Source organism: Oryx dammah, unplaced genomic scaffold (assembly GCF_014754425.2).
Source record: "Oryx dammah isolate SB20612 unplaced genomic scaffold, SCBI_Odam_1.1 HiC_scaffold_20, whole genome shotgun sequence".
NCBI classification, from domain to species: Eukaryota; Metazoa; Chordata; class Mammalia; order Artiodactyla; family Bovidae; genus Oryx; species Oryx dammah.
In genome coordinates, this window is record NW_024070204.1 from 9,209,488 (window position 1) to 9,229,178 (window position 19,691).

General features: G+C 48.8%; 1 protein-coding gene across 1 annotated transcript in view; it reads left to right on the forward strand.

The window, feature by feature from the left end:
* Positions 1 to 19,430, forward strand: part of ANKRD33B (ankyrin repeat domain 33B) — a 99,775-nt gene extending 80,345 nt beyond the window's left edge. Inside the window, exons 3-4 of the mRNA XM_040262513.1 lie at positions 1,919 to 2,059; positions 12,532 to 19,430. Coding sequence (XP_040118447.1) covers positions 1,919 to 2,059; positions 12,532 to 13,361 — 971 coding nt within the window. The 3' untranslated portion in view covers positions 13,362 to 19,430. The remainder of the gene's footprint in view (positions 1 to 1,918; positions 2,060 to 12,531) is intronic.
* Positions 19,431 to 19,691: the final 261 nt, after the last annotated feature.

Below are 19,691 nucleotides of genomic sequence, written 5' to 3' on the forward strand. Positions count from 1 at the left end.
GTGTGTGTGCGTGCGTGTGCGTGTGCAGGGCGTGTGTGTGTGTGTGCAGGGCATGTGTGTGTGTGCAGGGCGTGTATGTGTGTGTGTGTGTGTGTGTGTGTGTGAGTCTCAGGAAGCACCTTTTGGCTCGTGCCTGCCGTCTTCCAGAGAGGTTTTACCTCCTTTGCCATATCCCCAGTCTCACGCGGTGCCCTTCTTGGTACCAGTCAGGGAAAGAGCCTCAGGTTTCCTGGCCTTTTCGAGGTGCAGAAGCCTCCCTGAGGGGAGCCGGTGGTGCCCAGTTAACAGCAGAAAGTACAGCTCAGTGTACACCTGGCCCTACACCTGCAGCCCTGACAGTGAGAGGTGTTTCGAGGGACCTGCACGGGGTGGGGATGAGGGGGATTTCCGAGCTGAATCCTCAGGGTAGAGGGATGGAGACTGGGGGCTTCCCCGGTGGTCCGGTGGTGAGGAATCTGCCTGCCAGTGCGGGGGCCATGGGTTCCATCTCTGCCCCGGGAAGATCCCACATGCCGAGGGGCATGCCCTGCAACCTCTGAGCCCTGGACCCTGGAAGCCACTGAAGTGAGAAGCCCAACACCGCAACTAGAGTAGACCCCGCTCACGGCAACTGGATAAAGCCCTCATGCAGGAACGAAGACCCAGAGCAGCTGCCCCCTCAAAAGGATGGAGACTGGTACCCAGGCCCTTGTGCAGACTGCCCGCACTCCCCAGGTGCGTTAGCCATCATTAGGGCCAGGATGCAGATGGCGAGCAAGAGGGGCTGGGGGTGCCAGGGTCAGGGCTAAGGGGAGCAGGAGGGGAGGCTGTTGTCCACTTTGGTCCTGAAAAGGTGACATCTGAGCCTCTGGGACAGTGGTTCTCAACAGGGCTGATTTCACCTCCCGGCGATACTTGGTGAGGTCCAGAGATGCTTGCGGTTGTCATGCCTGGGAGGGACGAAGGTGTGGTAGCTATGATGTCTAGTGGGCAGAGTCCAGGGAGGTGGCTGACCATCCTACTGTGCGCAGGACAGCCTCACAACAGAGTTACCCAGCCCAGTGTCAGACAGCAGGCTTCAGACCGCACGGGAATTTGACCCCAGAACCTCTTCGTGTGTTGACTGAGGATCTTTCTCCGGGTGAACCAGGAGCATCCTGGGAACACGGCTTCTCACATGATGTTCTCCTCATTCACCGCTACCTAAGAGTGTGCAGGCTTTTTGAGAATCCTCTGGGAATGAGCAGAAAATCCGGCCCTTTTTTTGGAAGTACAGGGCGATGAAGGGGAGAAATTTATATTCTGATATGAATATTCTTACCTGCTTGGGTTAATGGATGAGGGTCTGGTTAGCAATACTCCCTGTGTTCTCTGTGTGTGTGTGTGTGTGTGTGTGTGTGTGTGAGAGAGAGAGGACCTTCTGAGCCATGCCAGGGCGGCAGTGTGCACTAACACATCCTGTTGCTATGGTGATGAGATGCAGACTGTCTCCTCCCTGAGGCTCTGGAATTCTGGGAAATGGTTCCGAGCTTCCTTTTCTGTTTTGCGTTGCCCTCTCCTGCTGGGAGCTGACAGCATCCGCGTGCGACCAGCTCAGGTGTGCCCTCGGCACCCCTGCAGCCTCCCTGCTCCCCATGTCCCCTCCTTAACAGGTTGCCTGGACAGCTGGCCTTCAAGCAGGTCGGTAGAAGGGAACTCAAGTGAACCAGAGGCAGCAGCGCTGTGGCCCAGGCAGGGTCCTCTGTCGCCTCGTATCCTGGACTCCTGAGAATTTTTTCCTGTGGCTTGGGAGGCAAACACACACACTGCCCACCCTCCCAAAGATGGTCCAGCCCTGCAGGCGGACGCTGCGCTGTTTCGGTCTGTGTGTAGGAAGCCCCTCTGGGATGCCCGCTCTTTGTAGAGGGTGGTCCATCCACGTGTGCATTTCTCTTTGCAGGGCATGTCACCATCACCAACTACTTGTTGAACTATTTCCCTGGTCTTGACCTTGAAAGAAGGAACGCGTTCGGGTTCACGGCCCTGATGAAAGCCGCCATGCAGGGCCGGACGGAGTGCATCCGAGCCCTGATGCTAGCAGGTACGTCCCCACCTGTCTCCTGTGGTCTTGGCCCCAGGCAGTGCTGAGTGCGCTCCTTAAAAAATACATGTTGGGACTTCCTTGCTGGTCCACTGGCTAAGACTCCACTCTCCCAAGGCAGGGGGTCAGGGTTCGATCCCAGGTCAGGGAGCTTGATCCCACAGGCCACATCTAAGAGTTCATATACCACAACTAGAAAGATCCAGTCTGTTGCAGTGAAGATCGAAGATCTTTTCCTCCTCACTCTAAAAGAGAGTCAGTGCCCATCAATAGAGCACAGCCTCCTTCATTTATTCTGACAATTAAGTGAGAAATGTTCATGAAGCCCACACCCAGGGTCAGGCACAGAGAGAGCGTCTTAACATCTCACTCAGTGGGAGACGCCGTTGTCGCTGTTACTTGATTTCATCATCTTAATTTATTTTGGTTTTGTTCTTGGCACTGGCTTCAGCTGATCTCGCTGGACCCTACGAGCTCCCCGGGAGATGGGATGCCCTCCCATCTCGGTACCTTGTGTGTGCGTGTGTGAAGTCGCCACCTCTTCACAACCCCATGGCCTGTAGCCCTCCAGGCTCCTGTGTCCATGGGATTCTCCAGGCAAGAATACTGGAGTGGGTTGCCATTTCCTTCTCCAGGGGATCTTCCCAACCCAGGGAGCGAACCCACATCTCTTACGTCTCCTGCTCTGGCAAGCAGATTCTTTACCACTAGCAATACCGGGAAGACCCCCGCCTTGTGATTAGGTTGAACTTAGAAGATTCCCAACCTACTTTGGATTGTTTTTTCGTTTTTCTCCTGCTTTACTTAACTGGAGTATTTTAGGAAATACTGTAAGAAAAATAAATTCTGTAAGCAAAGACAGGCTTCAAAGATGAAAAACTTTTTTGTAACTAAAAAAGATCTTAATTGAAATTAATTTCATTGATTGTGCTTTTGACTCAATGACAGTTTCATTTTTTTTTAAAGAGCTGTGGGCTTCCCTAGTAATTCAGCAGGAAAGAATCTGCCTGCCAGTGCAGGAGACTTGAATTTAATCGTTGGGTCAGGAAGATCCCCTGGAGGAGGAAGTGGCAACCCACTCTAGCATTCTTGCCTAGAAAATCCCAGGGACAGAGGGTCCTGACGGGCTACTCTGTCCATGGGGTCGCAAAGAGTCAGACACGACTTAGCAATTAAACAACAGCAATCAGTTTCCACGAAGTTTATCAGGAACGTTGGGGAGGGATGGTTCCTCCTAATTAAATGGTGGTTATGATGCTTTTGTGTTTGGGGGGATCCTTCATCTGCTTTTACTACTTCTGGATCTTATAATTGAGTGTAGCCATTTACTTTTACCACCAAATCTTACCATGTCGATCCAGGAATTTTCCCCAGTGAATTCATTTGAATTACAAGCCCTCTTGCTTTTAGATGAGTTGCCTCCTAATCACTCTAGACCTTGCATGGGCTTTCCTGTCTTTCCCTTTTCCTGGGTCTGGTGCAGGTTTCAGGCAGTTACAGGATCTCAGAACCATTTTTCAGATCTCAGGAGAGATGGGCCTGCATAAGACAGTGTATTCAATGCTAGTGTGTTTTCCCCCTTTTCCTCTGTTATTTGGTTAACAAATTTGGCATTGGGTTTCATATACTTTCCCTTTCCTGTTCGCACCTGCGTGATCACAACCCCATCAGTCTAGAATAATCCCTCATGGGTACAAACCTCTAGGGCCCGCATCCCTGGACTGAACGTGGTCAGAGCAGAAAGATCCATAAAGCCAACTGGACCCAGGTGTTAAATTCCAGCTCCTCCGTTCAGCCTCTCTACACACAAGGCCAATCACCTCCTCCTCCAGGCCTGTTTCTTCTGTAATATTCAGCAGACGTCAGTAGTTACTGTAGAGCGTCGAGATGGGGACTGACTGAGTTCACGCATGACTCTGACGGTTGCCTGGAATGGAGGAAGCCGTCGGTAATGGTTGAAAAAGTAAAAAGTATGAGATTGTTAGTTGCTCAGTCGTGCCTTACTCTTTGTGATCCCACGCACAAAGGCTCCTCTGTCCGTGGGATTCTCCGGGCAAGAGGACTGGAGTGGGTTGCCATGCCCTTCTCCAGGGCATCTTCCTGACTCAGGGATCGAACCAGGGTCTCCTGCATTGCAGGTGGATTCTTTACCATCTGAGCCACCAGGGAAGGTTTGGTTATCATTATTGTTATTATGGATTTTATTATTTAAAGAGATTTTATTTATCTTATTTTGTTATTTATTTATTTTTGGCTGTGCTGGGTCTTCGTTGCTGCGCATCGGCTTTCTTTGTGGCGAGTGGGGGCTGCTGTTCCTTGCAGTTCGAGGGCTTCTCATTGTGGTCGCGTCTCTCCTTGGGGAGCACGGGCTCCAGGGCATGCAGGCTTCAGTAGTCGCTGCTCTCGGGCTCTAGAGCACAGGCTCAGTAGCTGTGGTGCATGGATTTAGTTGCTCCAGCATGTGGGATCGTCTCTGACCAGGGATCAAGCTCGTGTCCCATGCCTTGGCAGGCAGATTCCTCTCCAAGGGAGGGTAACACCAAGGAAGTTGGTTATTAGTGACTTTGTGTGTTTAATATGATTTGTTAAATGAAAAACGATGGTATACTTTTCCCTTTGAAAATATCCTTGTGATGAGATACTTTACTTTCTTATGGAGGGTAATGAGCTTGTAACTCGGGTTTCTCAATCCTGGTCCTGTCGACACTGGGGCCAGGTGATTCTTCAGGGTTGGGCAGTCCTGTGAATTGCAGGCTGTTTAGCAGCACCCCTGGCCTCTGCTCACTAGGTGACTGTAGCACCTCTTGGTTTTGACAACCAAAAATATCTCTGGACGTTGCCAAACGTCCCCTATTGGGAAAGTCGACTGTTGTTGAAACCCACTGATATGAAGTAAATGGGAAACAGTGGGGAAAGTGAAGAGAGAATCTGACACCTTTTTCAGGAAGCTTTTGACTGCCCTCTAAGGCTTTTGTTGTTTAACTTCAGAATATTTTCATTTTCTGCTGTTGCCACTGAGTTATCTTCTACTTTTCCCCAGGAAAGCGGGTTATGTTTTTCTCTTACAGTAGGTGTGTGTGTTTGTTTTAGAAGAGAAAACAATATATGATTGAATGTCTTTTCTGAATTTGATACATAGCAATAAGGATACTTGTTGAGATATTTAAACAATTGGCATCAATCTTTTAAAGTCTTCTTATTTCCATTTGAATTTATTAAGAAAAACGAAAGCCTGTAAAGATCCTAACATCTGAGTATTGCTTTTGGATTGATGTTTATGTACAGCTAAGAGCAAAGTACAGAATCAGGTCATCCTGTGATCATTTTAAAAGCAAAAGGCATTTTACATTACTACATAATAATGATTAGGATAAAATTGTGTATCTCATTTTCATTTTTTCGAGTTCAGTATTCTTTTGAACCTGAGTGTCTTTCTGAATCTGGGTTGAATTTCATTATATTTAATAAGCACTATTTCCTTGTAGAAATGATGAATCATTGAATTGAATGCCACCCCTAAACTGTTTAGATTTTCCAGTAGTTCATAACCTCTGAGTGCCTATGAGCTCTTATCTTACCTTGTCAGGCAGAACAAGGTAATGTCAGAATTACCAAAACTTAGGCTTTTAATAAAAATATAACTAGGTTCTAAACAGCTCACCTGTTGGCTCTTTCATTTTTGGCTTCCTAAGGAGAACTGTCAGCTCTGCTGATTTCACAGTGGGGTTGGGGCTGGGTGGTGCTGACTGCAGAATCTTGTTAATTCAGTGGAATATTAATGCCCCAAAGTAACGGGTCTGTTTAATAAGCGGCTCCGAGAACCGTAAGGAGGAAGTGATTATCTCTGAAGAGAAGCAGAACCCAGCAGAGGTTGTCAGGCCCCAGACTTGCAAGAGAGCTGGTTTTCATACCTGACGTGTGTCAGTGCTGCGGCACTTGGGGAGCAAACACAAGCAAGCAAAAGCTTCGAGTTTCCCTTTGATTGTCGGGAACAAAACAGACAGGAAGGCGAGGAGGCTCGTTTAACAAGCAGAGGCATTACCGCTGCTGATCATCCTCATCCTTGGTGTAGGCAAGCCCTGACTGTGTGTTTCCGGAAAGCCGAAGGATACGATGTCCCCAGAGACTTTTCTTTCTGCTTGTAGAGGAAAACATGGATTTCCCATAATTAAGTTGGAATAGTTTCAAGTTATTAAGCAGAGGAAGGACAAAATAAATCAGGGATTTTATATCATCAAGGGCATGGTCTCAGCCTGGGCACCCACGAAAGCCAGCTGTGAGACAAGGACACGGAAGTACTTGTTCTAGAAGGTGAGACCACGGGCAAGTATTTGTTCGAGAAAGTCACCCCAGGAAGCCAGTCAGGGATAAGGAAGCCAGACTGGGAAGACTGGAAAACGAAGCCATTTGAGTTTCCGGGTGGGCACGTTGGAATCAGCGCTGCTGAGACCTCTCAGACTGAAGTGCCTGGGGATGGGGTGGGACCCCTGCCTTTAAGGGCTCTTCCTGATGACCCTGCCTCCTGATTTATCATATTGATTATACCCCAAGATATCATGTTGATTCATATATTGAATAGATCCTATTCATACTGAATAGCATATCATGTTGAATATCACATAGAATATCATATCATATTGAATATCTCATATTGATTATACCCCAAGGTGATATATTGATTATGAAAAGTGAAAGTGAAGTCGCTCAGTCCTGTCCGACTCTTTGAGACCCCATGGACTGTAGCCTTCCAGGCTCCTCCCTCCATGGGATTCTCCAGGCAAGAGTACTGGAGTGGGTTGCCATTTCCTTCTCCAGGGGATCTCTGACCCAGGATCTTCCTGACCCAGGGATTGAACCCAGGTCTCCTGTATTCCAGGAAGACACTTTAACCTCTGAGCCACCAGGGAAGCTGAATATATGATATTCATATTGAATAGCATATCATATTGAATATCACATAAATATCATATCATATTGAATATATCGTATTGATTACACCCCAAGTGCCCGCGATACAGGCTAGAGGTGGCCCAGGAGGAGGCCTGTAAGGGCTGGTCCACAGTGATCTTGTGTGACCGTCACTGCCAGAAAACAGTAATTCCTTCAGTTCTTGTCCTCTGGATGAGAAAGAATTCAGTTGAGAGACACGGAGCAGTTGTAAGGAGCAAGAGTTTTCCTGAGCAAAGCAAACATACGCGCCTGAAGGAGAGAAGGGAAACCAGACGCCGCCCCACGACTACGGGTAGCGTTGCTTTTGCAGGGTGGAAAATCCCGCCTTACGTTCTGCGTAATTTGACGACAGGTTGATTGACAGCTGTAGGTTGTGTAACTTCCTCCTTGCCCGCAGGCGCTTAGTCACAAGCACCCAAGTGAAACCCCAGGGGGTTGGGGGGCGGGGGGAGGGCAAACGCGCAATGCTGATTTATTACAAATGCGGCATAATGAACGCAGGGTTACTGTGAGTCACCTTTCAGGCCTCGGTGCGCCTGCGCCGGCCTGTGCCGGTGGTTTTATCTTGTTTTGTTCTGATAAGGCTGGAAACTTAACGGTCCTTGACCACAAAAGGGGAAGCTCTCTGGGTGTGTTGTAATCACCTGTGTCTAGGTGGGGAGGGAAAGATGACACACCGCCCCCCCCAATCCAGGATGGAGCAGGGACCCACTCATGTCTAACATGAGCAGAAAGGCCTTGTGGGGGTGGGGCTGGGCAGAACTGGAGTGGGGCCTTCGTTTGAAGGGTGGGTTGCTCGGGGATAGGCTTCCTGGGGTGGCTCAGATGGTAAAGAATACGCCTGCAATGCAGGAGACCCAGGTTCAAACCCTGGGTGGGGAAGATCTTCTGAAGGAGGGCATGCAACCTTCTCTTGTATTCTTGCCTGGAGAATCCTATGGAGAGAGGAACCTGTCAACAGTCCATGGGGTTGCACAGAGTCTACAGTCCATGGGGTTACACGGTCAGACATGCCTGAAGTGTGTTAGCACGTCACATGGGGTTGGGGGCTTACAGAAACATAGGAAAGGAAGTGATGTATCCTGGGCTCTGCCTGCCTCCTGCTGGTCCCACGGACCTGGCCTTGACTCCTGGGGGAAAGGGTCCTAAGAATGAGCAACAGAAGGTAGATTGTCTTCCTTTAGTCCCTTTTAGGAGGTTCGCCTCTTCCAGTAACAGAAACCCCGACTTGACTGTTGATTAAATAAAGCATGCATCCATTTGTCTCAGCTCACTAGAAGTCACCCCGCAGAGCTGGCCCTGACTCCCTGAGAACATCACAGATCCAGGTTTCTTCCTCTGTCCTTTTCTTGACCCAGCATTGCCCCCACACCCTCCACACCTCCACCCCCCGCCCCTGCCTGTTGACTGGTCACCTCATGAAGAGCTGGGATGCTCACCAGAGCGCCAGCCTCAGATCCGTGTCTCGGACAGGAAGCAGCATCACTGATAACGTGGCCCCTTTTTCTAAACTTAATCGCTTTGTTTATTTATGGCTGTACTGGGTCTTTGTTGCCCTGTGTGGGCTTGCTCTGTTTGTAGCAAGCGGGGGCTACCCTCTAGTTGAGGTGCGTGGGCTTCTCATCGCTGGGGCTTCTCTTGCTGCAGAGTGTGGGCTCCGGAGCACGTGGGCGTCAGTAGTTATAGCTCTAGGGGCTACCCTCTAGTTGAGGTGCCCAGGGTGTAGTTGTCCCTGGGTGTGAGATCTTAGTTCCCGCACGGGGGATTGAACCTGTGTGACTCCTGCATTGGCAGGCGGATTCTTAGCCACTGGACCACCAGGGAAGTCCCAGGGGTCCCTTTGATCAGGGATGCAATGGCCTTCTCTTGGGGGCTCCCTGACCAGTTATAAGGGAGGCTGGGGAAATGGAAAACAAGATCGCAGGTCAGAGAGGTTAGAACTCTGATCCTCAGTGGGGTGGAGATGTGTGTGGCTCCTCGGGGGACATTTTTGGCTGTCACAACTGGTGGAGTGCTACTGGCATCTAGTGGGCAGAGGCCAGGGATGCTGTTTAAAGTCCTGCAATGCACAGGAGAGCCTCCACCACATATAGTCATCTGGCCCAAATGTCAATGTTGTTGTTCACGTGCTCAGTCGTGTCTGACTCTTTGTGACCCCATGGACTGCAGCATGCCAGGCTTCCCTGTCCTTCATCTCCTCCCAGAGATCGCTCAGACTCGTGTCCGTTGAGTCAGTGATGCCATCCAGCCGTCTCATCCTGTCATCCCCTTCATATCCTGCCTTCAGTCTTTCCCAGCATGAGGGTCTTTTCCAATGAGTTGGCTTTTCACATCAGGTGGCCAAAGGATTGGAGTTTCAGCTTCAGCATCAGTCTTTCGAATGAATATTCAGGACTGATTTCCTTTAGGAAGGACTGGTTTGATCTCCTTGCAGTCCAAGGGACTCTCAGTCTTCTCAAACACCACAGTTCAAATAGTTCCAAGGTTTTGAAATGCAGGGTTAGACCAGTGATGATGGACTGCCTAGAACTGAGTAGTTCCTGCCTTGAATAAAATAGAGGATCCTGTACAGACAACTCACAGCACCCAACTTGGTAGCAAATGAACTAACTGTCAGGAGCTCAGCTCTTGTCTACACTGCTGAAGCCCTGGGTGAACCAACAGGGGCGTGGGGGTGAGGGTGAGGATACCAAGAGTCTCCTGGGCAGGAGACTGGTACACTGGCCTTTCAGAGCTGCTCCATACTCTCTGAGAGGTATATGCATAAAATGCTAATCATCAGTACTTGTCTGTCATGATTTAATGACTGTGTCCAGGCCTTTAATATTCCCCTGAATCACAGTGATTTCTTAAGGAAGTGAATCCCTCATTTGTAGCAGTATTCAAGACTCTTGGGCGGCACTAGTCAGAATGGCCTTTGTTCTTTCGAGTGTTTGTACTTTCCAAGATGATTTTGGAGAGGAAGAGGCACACTCAACTTTTGACAGCTGTTCCTTTAGTTTTCCATTAGCATTTGAAAAATGTCTCTTTCAGGCAGTGTTCATTAAGATTTTAATTTTGCAGTTTGCTCCTTTTCAAGTGACATGCAATTAATTAAGGCTTAATGTGTCATCTATTTTTTGCAATGACATTTTTACTGCCCCCTTTTCATTTGAGTCAGTTTATAAATTGTACTCTAGCTAATGAGTTCCATCCTGATTTCCAGTTTCAAATAATTATCACTCTTCTAATATGGTGATTCTTTAATGTGTCACAGAATTGAGTGTTACTGGGCGAACTCAGGTGAGTTGGGTCTGCCTAGGCCATGGGCCATGGGGGCTGCAGGGCAAGGGAGCCACTGAGACCCCTACTCCTCTATTCAGTGCTTATTCACCAGCCTTCGAGTGTGGGACACTCCAGTCTATGTGGGATGTACATGCAGAAGCCTCTTCCAAGACTGGTCTCTGCAGAGCTTGCAGGCTAGATAACTGTCCTATTTCCCTGCATTGTTTTGCCAATGGAAATATGACTAAGGGGACTTGAAATCTTGAATGATTTTTAATATATGGCTGAGATTGGACCAAGATTAACTGAACAGCAATTCCTTATTAATTTCTCTTTTACTGAAACTTACAAACATTTTGTCAAGTTGAATTGAAGATTAACTTTGCAGTATTAGGAGGGGCAGTTGGTGATATGGGGAGATTTGTGAATGAAGTGACTTGTGTAAGGGAGATGTAGGAGGCAGATTTCTCCAGAAAGACAGAATGGGTGGGAAATATATATTAAGAGAATTATTTTAGGGAGGTTTTTTTTCCCCAGTAGTCAGGTATGGATGTGAGAGTTGGGCCATAAAGAAGGCTGAGCTCCGAAGAATTGATGCTTTGGAACTGTGGTTCTAAAGAAGACTCTTGAGAGCCCCTTGGACTGCAAGGAGATCAAACCCATCAATCCTAAAAGAAATCAACCCTGAATATTCATTGGAAGGGCTGATGCTGAAGCTGAAGCTTGAATCCTTTGACCACCTGATGTGAAGAGCTAATTCATTGGAAAAGACCCTGATGCTGGGAAAGATTGAAGGCGGGTGGAGAAGGGGACGACAGAGGATGAGATGGTTGGATGGCGTCACTGACTCAATGGACATGTCTTTGGGCAAACTTCGGGAGACAGTGAAGGATAGGGAAGCCTGGCGTGCTGCAGTCCATAGAGTTGCAAAGTGTTGGACACAACTGAGCAACTGAACAGCAACAACAGTTTTAGGGAAATTGGCATTGGTAAGCCTGGAATCTGCAGGTCATGCCAGGATCCTGGAGACTTGGGCAGGAGTGGATGCTGCAGTCTTGAGGCTGAATTCTTTCTTCTCCTGAAAACATCAGCTTTTGTTCTAAGGTCTTCAGCTAGTTGGAGGAGGCTCACCCACATTTTGGGTGTTAATCTCTTTGACCTAAAGTCAAGTGATTGTGGATGCTGATTGCATGTACAAAACACTTTCACAGTACACTTAGATTACTGTGGGATTAAATCCCTGAGCACTAGACCTGGGCTGTGTCGACACTGGAAGTTCACAGAGGAGGAGGCCTCCCTGCAGGGTAGGGGGAAGCGCAGACTATTGTGGGTCAGGACCCAGGTCTGGACCTTCTCTCTTATCAGCTTCGAGGCCTCAGGCAGTGCCCTCAGCGACCATGACTGCCATCTATTGTAACAGACGCTTATTAAATGCATGCCTCTCACCAATCAGAATGATATGTGTTCAGGAAGCAAAAACAACTAAGATGTGCCTCTGTCCTGGAAGCCCACAGTCTGGTGAAGATGACAGACCCGTGACCAGCTAACCTGAAGCACCCAAAGTGAACAAACACACACTTCCTGCAAAAACAAGAATCATAACCTCCAGGAGTGAGATCTTGGAGGAAAAGGAGAGTTGATAGAGAAATAGGACAGCAAATGCTTTGCCAGTGACAGTTACTGGTAGTATTTTTAGAACATTCTAGTAGCATCCACCAGGTGTTACAAACCACCTGTCTCTCCATTGCCAGAAAGCCATGAAGTCTTATTTCTATATGAAAAAAAAAAAAAAAATTCCACAATTTAGATGCTGAGTTTAGGCAGTTTTCTTTATAGGAAAAAGGGGCTTTTCAAGTGATGCTAGTGGTAAAGAACCCGCATGCCAAGGCAGAAGACCCAGGTTTGATCCCTGGCTTGGGAAGATCCCCTGGAGAAGGGACTGACAAGCCACCCCAGTGTTCTTGCCTGGAGGATCCCATGGACAGAGGAGGCTGGCAGACTATGGTCCATGGAGTCACAGAGAGTCAGACAGGACTGAGTGACTAAGCACAGCACAAAACATGAAGTCGGGCACTTAAAGGTGGGTTGTGTTATAATAGTATATGCCGGAGGTGACAGTCAGGTGTGGGTTCATCAGGTGGCCCAGCTCCAAGGCAGAGGCAGTTGTCTCCGTCTTCTGTGTCTTTTGTTTTCTGCCTGTGGAAGGGAAAAGGCCCGCTTGCACCCACCCATTCCTATTTTCTCTTTCTGGTTTTCAGGGGCGGATGTCCACGCCAGGGACTCCCGCCGGGGGATGTCCTCCCAGGAGTGGGCTACCTACACCGGACGGTTTGAAGCGGTTCGGCTCATCCAGAGGCTACTGGAGCGACCCTGCCCGGAGCAGTTTGGGGAAAAGTACAAGCCAGAGCTGCCACTGGCCCTGGAAGCGGGTCAGAAGCCCGCGGGATCCAAGAGCTGCTTGCAGAAGCTCACGGATTTTGTGCGGTCCACGCTGACCTCCCGCTCGCGCCAAGGCCTGGAGGATGGGGGGGCCCTGGACCACATGGTCAAGATGACCACGAGCCTCTACAGCCCCGCCGTGGCCATCGTCTGCCAGACCGTGTGCCCCGAGAGCCCCCCCTGTGTGGGCAAAAGGCGGCTGGCGGTGCAGGAGATCCTGGCATCACGCAGAGACCCGGACACGCAAGCCCAGGAAAGGGACAAGGGAGAGGGCTCCGAGCCGCAATCCCAGACCTCCCAGGCCGTGGGGGTCTCCAAAGAGGAGGCCCCTAGAGCCGGCCTCTCGTCTTCGCAGCCGCCGGCCGCCCCCAGGAGGGCCAGCCTCCTGCCCCTGCAGCTGTTACGGCGGAGCAGCGTGCGGCCCGGCGTGACCATCCCCAAGGTGCGTGTCAGCAAGGCGCCCGCGCCCACCTTCCAGCCCGAGCGGGCGGCCCGGGGCAGCACCAAGGACAGCAGCCACCTGCAGCTGCCCAAGTGGCGGTACAAGGAGGCCAAGGAGGAGAAGCGGAAGGCGGAGGAGGCGGAGAAGCAGCGGCTGGCCGCGGCGCAGAAGGAAAAGCGGATGTCGTCCTGGAGAAAAAGGACGTGAGGGGGGTGTGTGTCCGGCGCGCGGGGGCGAGGCAGGACGCAGAGCCCGCCGGCCGGGCATGCGAAACTGCCGGGAGCCCTGGGGGAGGCGGCGGGGACGCTGGGTGCGGTCCTCCCTGGAAGTGTGCGCCCCCGCCCCGCCCTTGCATTTTACGCACAGCACTTCCCAGGGTGCACAGGCTCCTTTCGCGGCCCAGAAAACGTTCCTGTTTGTTCAGGCTGCACCCAAGAGTGAACTGGGCCAAGCCCTAATTGAATCGCCTGAAACCAGTTTCCCCAGCAGTCAGTACTTGTAGTGGGCATTCTACCTAAAACTCGACCACTGAGCCACCAGAGCAGCCCCCCTTAGAACCTCAGTGCAGAAAAAGTTAAGACCAGTTTATCCAAAGGACATTTTCTGTATAGTTTTGTATTTTTCAGTTATGATCAGACTTACAGCACTTGACCAGTGATAGGGCTGTTTGTAAATATTTATGACGGTCTTAATGCATTTGTCTGAAGACCCTTTGTTTAAAATACTGTTTCTAGCAATAATTATTTGTGCTATCTCTATGATTTCACATAGAATTTGTGGCATTCTCCTCCTGTTGGCCCCCTTTTGCTTTTTTTATTGGAGGGCTTTGCCTTTCCATCTCTTTGGGGGTGCTCAAAAGCACTACATGTCCTTAATTGGATTAAGTGATGTCGAAGATTTCTATTGGATAAAGGCATTTGCTTTACCGCAAAATAATCAAGTAAGACAGAGGAGTCAAATTACCTTTAATTTCTGAAGCTCTCTTTTCCATCCAGTGGTAAAAATGAAGAAAGCCCAATTGTCAAAGTATGAGACTGCATAGAAGAGTGTATGTATTGCTAGAACTAAGCTCATTTTAAGCAAGGGGTTTTAGATAATCTGCATATAAAATCTTGAACATACTCCAAAATAGAAAAAAGTGTTTAAGAAAATGGGGGCAACTCTAATAAATTATTACTAGAAGTACAAAATTAAGTTATGTGCTCTTAGACAATTGAATTAAAATATCCTTAAGATGTAAAAAGAGATGCTAAAAATGTAGAGTTTTGCAAACTACTGACAGGTGGGCCATACATTTTTTGAGAAATAGGGATTAGAGCTGAATGTTAAGCAAACATGTTTTTGGCAAATTCTCCTGGAGTGAGCTGGTTGCTTCCTCCTCCCGACTCAATCCTGACAGATACCTGGTGTGGAATTTTATTTTCCCTTTGATGAAAGCCCTTGGTGTTCAGTTCATTCTCATGCAAGCTTTGTAGACTTGCCAAGATTCCGGGAACTTTGGCAGCACAGGGGTGTGGTATGCCCCAGGCCCTGAGCGCTCCGTGGGAGTTTTCTGTCCATACTTGTATCTCCAAAAAGCTGAAAAATACTAATGAATCTCTGGCTCTCTGGGTTGCAGAGTATCTTTCATATATGCACTACCAACAGCACTTTATTTAAATATTATCCTGAGTATAAGCCATAGATTTAAAATATTACAGACCAATGGGAAGCCGTTTATTCTGTCTCTGGATTCACAGGGGAAATTTTACTCCCTGGCCATGTGGCGACGAGCGCCCATCCATCTCATGATTCGGGCGGCATGGCACTGGCTCTCCCTCCTCTTGCCCCCGCCCCCCACTATCAGACACTGAACATCTTACACTCATCTCTCCAAAAACCTCGATGAACAGACCATCAGGCTGCACCCAGGCTAATGGGAGGCAGATGTGATGATAATCCATCTTTTAAAGTCAGATTTTAGTGAATTCCTCCCTTGTTCCAGAAGGGCCCAAGAAGAATGGCCCAGAGGTCTGGACCCGCTTTGAACATCACTGATGTGGTTGGCTGTGGGTCACCCTTGAGCCTAAGAGTTTGGCTTGGCCAAGTGCCCTTGGATGAGATGAGTGCTGGTCCCCAAGGTGGAGAGAAATACGTCTTGTTTCCCTGATGGGCCAGTAAGATCATGTTTTGTGTTGATATGTTTTGGTTGCTTTGAATGGTTGGCTGCACTTTCCTCCCCAAGGGCTCACCCCTCCCTCTCCTCCAGTGTCGGTCAGGGATGGGGGTACCGACATGCAGTGTCCCCCCCAGCTCTGTCACCATGTAAGTTCCACGCTGGCCCTTTTGCCTCCTTTTTCTTTTTGTTTTCTGCCTATCTTCTGCTCCAGATTTAGCTAAAATGCCTTGATCATCCCTGGTGTCACTACTCAGAGGTCTAAAAAGAGCAGAAAACGATGGAGTCATGGGAGATCAACAGTGTCCCTGATGACTTGCCATGTCATGCCCTCCAGACACTCAAGAGTGAATGGACAGCAGACTTCGCCTGCTGCTTCTGTGCAGAATTCCACCCCACCCACCACCTTCTTTTCATTTAGGGAGGGAGATTTAGCTTGCTCTCCTGACAGATGGGGCTTCCCTGGTGGCTCAGCTGGTAAAGAATCCGCCCGCAATGAGGGAGGCCTGGGTTCGATCCCTGGGTTGGGACGATTCCCCTGGAGAAGGGAATGGCTAGTCACTCCAGTATTCAGGCCTGGAGAATTCCATGGACTGCATAGTCCATGGAGTCGCGAAGAGTCAGACACGACTGCGTGACTTTTAGTTTCACCTGACGGATGAGAGCACCGCCCTGCTGCACAGAACGAGGATCCAGTGTCTGCTTTGCGCTCCTGATGTTTATTACCTGTAAATAGTGAATTTCAACTTGACAGGTACCTTCTCAGGGATTTATATATAAATAGAGTTAGGGGGAAAGGTGAAGTATATTTTAATACTTTTTAGCATCTGAGTGAGTTGTTATCACACTAGACAGAAGAAATATTTCTAAGATAATGTCAGTGCTGCTTTTTCCCCAGGGCGATGCCTGGGAATCACCCCTCCCATTGAGACTTCTTGATTCTTAGAAACTCGGGACTTTGGTGGCTGAAATGGCTTTGGAGTGGACGTGAAGTCACCTCACAGGGCCTCTCAGTTGCCTCTCGTGGAAGCGAACCCTTGTATTGAGAAAAAAAAAAATTCAACCTCTGTGTACAAAGAGGGGGCTGTGACAACACAGATGGGCCGCCCATCGATTTTACCTCTAGAACCGGTTCCTCCCCGTCTGATACCTGCGTGTGTGGTGTGAGGACGGTTTTTTCTCTCTGCTCCTGTGAATCACATGTCAGCCCCATGCCAGGCTCACCGCCGGGAGAGGGGAGGGAAAAGCTGGAATGACCGCGGTGTTCAGAGACCTTCCATATCTTTGGCTACACCCAAGGAATGCAACGCACAACATTATGAACCTTTGTGACTTTTTTCTGCTGCGCCTCCCCATGGGCTCCTGGCGGCACCAGAAGCCTCAGAAATAGGCTTGGAAATTGCCCTAGGTCGTCATCTCAACTGCCGGCCCTCCTGCGACTCGCTCCTGCGGTGGAGGGTCGACTTTGTGATGTCACTTGGAAAGTGGGATTTGTGGGTGCGGGGAGGGGGCGGTCCAGTCCAAGCTGCCTCTGCCCGCTTCCTTCAGGGCGGTCAGTGGCCAGCTAGGTCTCTGGAAAGTCCACTGAGTGGAGATGAGACTCTGAAACTGAATCCCACGAGGTGGGGCCAGACCACAGTCCTGAATTGGATGCAGAGTGCGTGGTCTCCAGGAAGAGTCACAGGTACCCAATTATTATGAAGAGAAGCACTCCTTGGATGAAGGAGCCAAGACTAAGAAGGGCTGATCTGTGTCCTACAGCCTTTGGCAGGGGCACAGTTTCCCACCCCGACCCACACTACATTAAGACAGAAGACCATCTCTGCATCCTTCGCCCCAGCTTGCTCTGCGAAATGAGCCCTAGTCCCAGGCTCACCTGGGACCCCTCGCTGTTTCATCTTCTGTCCTGATATCCAGTACGATGCAGGTATTCCCTGCAGTGCTGAGATTGATCAGGAACTATTGTAAGCTTTTAGTTGCAAGTGTCTTTTGTCAAATGAAGTGCTGGCACTTTTTAAGTATTTGGGGACATTCTAACACGCCACCCACGCTCACAAGCCCCATAGGGAACTGTTTGGATTCTGCCCTTGGCTATGGGTGCCCAGCTCACGGGACCCCTCATGACTCTGGTCTGTGTGTCTGGTCCTTGCTGTTCTGGGCAGCAGGCTCACACCGAGCCCCTTTCAGTTGGGCCTGGGGGACCATGTCTTCTTGGGAAGGAAAGCGGGATGATCCATCAGGAGCGATTAAACAACAAAGTCCCATTCACCTGGACAACTGGCATTGATACATAAATTGATACATAATTGTGACCATGGTGTGGGGCATTGGTGGGGAGGCTGTTGCTATAAAGAACTTGCAACAAAACAGCTCTTCCTGAAACCCTGGTTGCCCTGCCTGCTCCAGCATGGAGAATTTGTCTCAAACCTCTGGGCAACTCTGTGTCAGCGGCTCAGGGATGTGCCCTTGAATTCGTGTGTCTTCATTAACATTTAAAATAAGCAGCTAAAAAAATGTCCACTGGAAGCTTTTTTTTTTTTTTAAGAAATAGAAAAACAAAATCACCCCACCTCCCAAAACCACCACGACTTGGTTTGATTTAGCTCATTTTTGAGGAACTCAGTTGAATGAGATGGCTGCTGTTCAATCTCTCCTTCCCCTGACCCAGGCTGAAATAAGGCTCTTGTGAAAGGCAAGCCCTGCAGTGGTCTGAAGGCTCTCAGCTGCAAGTGGAGGCGTGTAGTGTGATGTGAGTGCATGCGCACATACACACACACACTGGAAGGAGTTCGGGTTTTGTGCTCACGAAGGGGACCGCCACTATAGCTCCCAGGGAATGTCAGCTATGACCTGGTATATTTGAGGAAGAGACAGCCCAAGACCCCCCACTGGGATCCCTCAAGTGTGTCCAGTATGGCACAGAACACAATCAGTGTGTCATCACCCAGGTGTCCTTGTTGGACGGTGGTGTTGTCCTGGGCGGCTCCTGGACAAGGTTGCATAGCCGGGCTTGGGTCCTCTCTGCTGTTGGCTGCTTCCCTGGCATGGAGTGGCAGAATCCAGAGGGGATTCTTGCGGGGAGCTCCACCAGGCATGCAGCCTGGGGTCACAGATGGTTCAGTACCAGGCTGACCTGAGAAGCAGAACTGTACCCCATGGAGGCTCTGAGAATTCCCCGAGTCTGTCCAAGTGTTGAGATGCTCTAATCAATCACCGCTCTTGCAGTCCGGTTTTTGAGAGAATCACTTCATGATAATGGGACATTTTTCTCCTGTTCTTGAAGAAAATGTGGATGAGAAACTAAATGAACCCAGGCAGGCCCAGCAGTGGCCTGTGCTAATGCTTTATGAGATTTTGGGGAGGTCGCGTTGAAGCACTTTAACACCAGTTTCTGAGCAGACGTTCTGGAAGCTGGTTTGGAACCGCATAGCTCTTTCAAAACTGGATGAAAACTAGAAAAGGATGCTAGAAACCTGGCAGTGTTACCAGCAACCCTGTGAACCTTTAGGACATCCCAGGGAATTTGAGTAATAGACCCCATTGAAACAAACAGGCAAGGCAAATCTCATTGGAATCCTTTTCATTCAAACCCTCGTTCTGCCTGGCACACACTGGGTGTCTGACAATATGTGTCTTTAACAAGGCTGATGAAGAATTGTGTGCACTCTGCACAGGGGCCAGGTTTCAGGTTATGTCATGTTGGCATAAGCTTTGTTTTCTGAATGTAAAACTACTTTCATTGTCATTTCTAAAAATCCGGTAGGTTTCTGGATATTGTAAAAATGTTGAATAAGGATATAATTGTGTAAATTTCATAGCATTTTATTTTGAGGTGAGAGTTTTGTTATGGTTTATAAAAGATATTTTCCTATTTAGACCTCAGGGCTATTTGGGGACCTACAAATAAAGGTGACCCCAGTCATTTCAATTCTTGATATCCAAAAGGTTAATCATCTTTAAGTTAGATGGGATATATTGTTCAGCAGAAAGAATGTGTCATTCCTGTTACCTTCTAACAAACTCTGTATCTAAAGTTTAAAAAGTATAACAAGATGTGGTCATGTAAAACTGTGGCTACAGAATTAAAAATCACTTGTGAAATAAACAGTCTTATGGTACAACAGTGTTCTATTGGGATAAACCTAAGTGTGTATAAATTAGGAAATGATACTATGATACCAGCATTTTTAATGTTACTCATTTTGATCAAAGTAGGTGTGTACTTCCTTAATCTGACACACTCTTATTTTTCACATTGTATCTCAAAGGTAAGTTTTTTTTACATGTGAAAATAATCTCTTTGCATCCTGCCACTTCTCAGAAGTGCCCACTGGTAGGGAGGCATCCTTCAGCCATGTCCCTCTGTATTTATTTACATGATT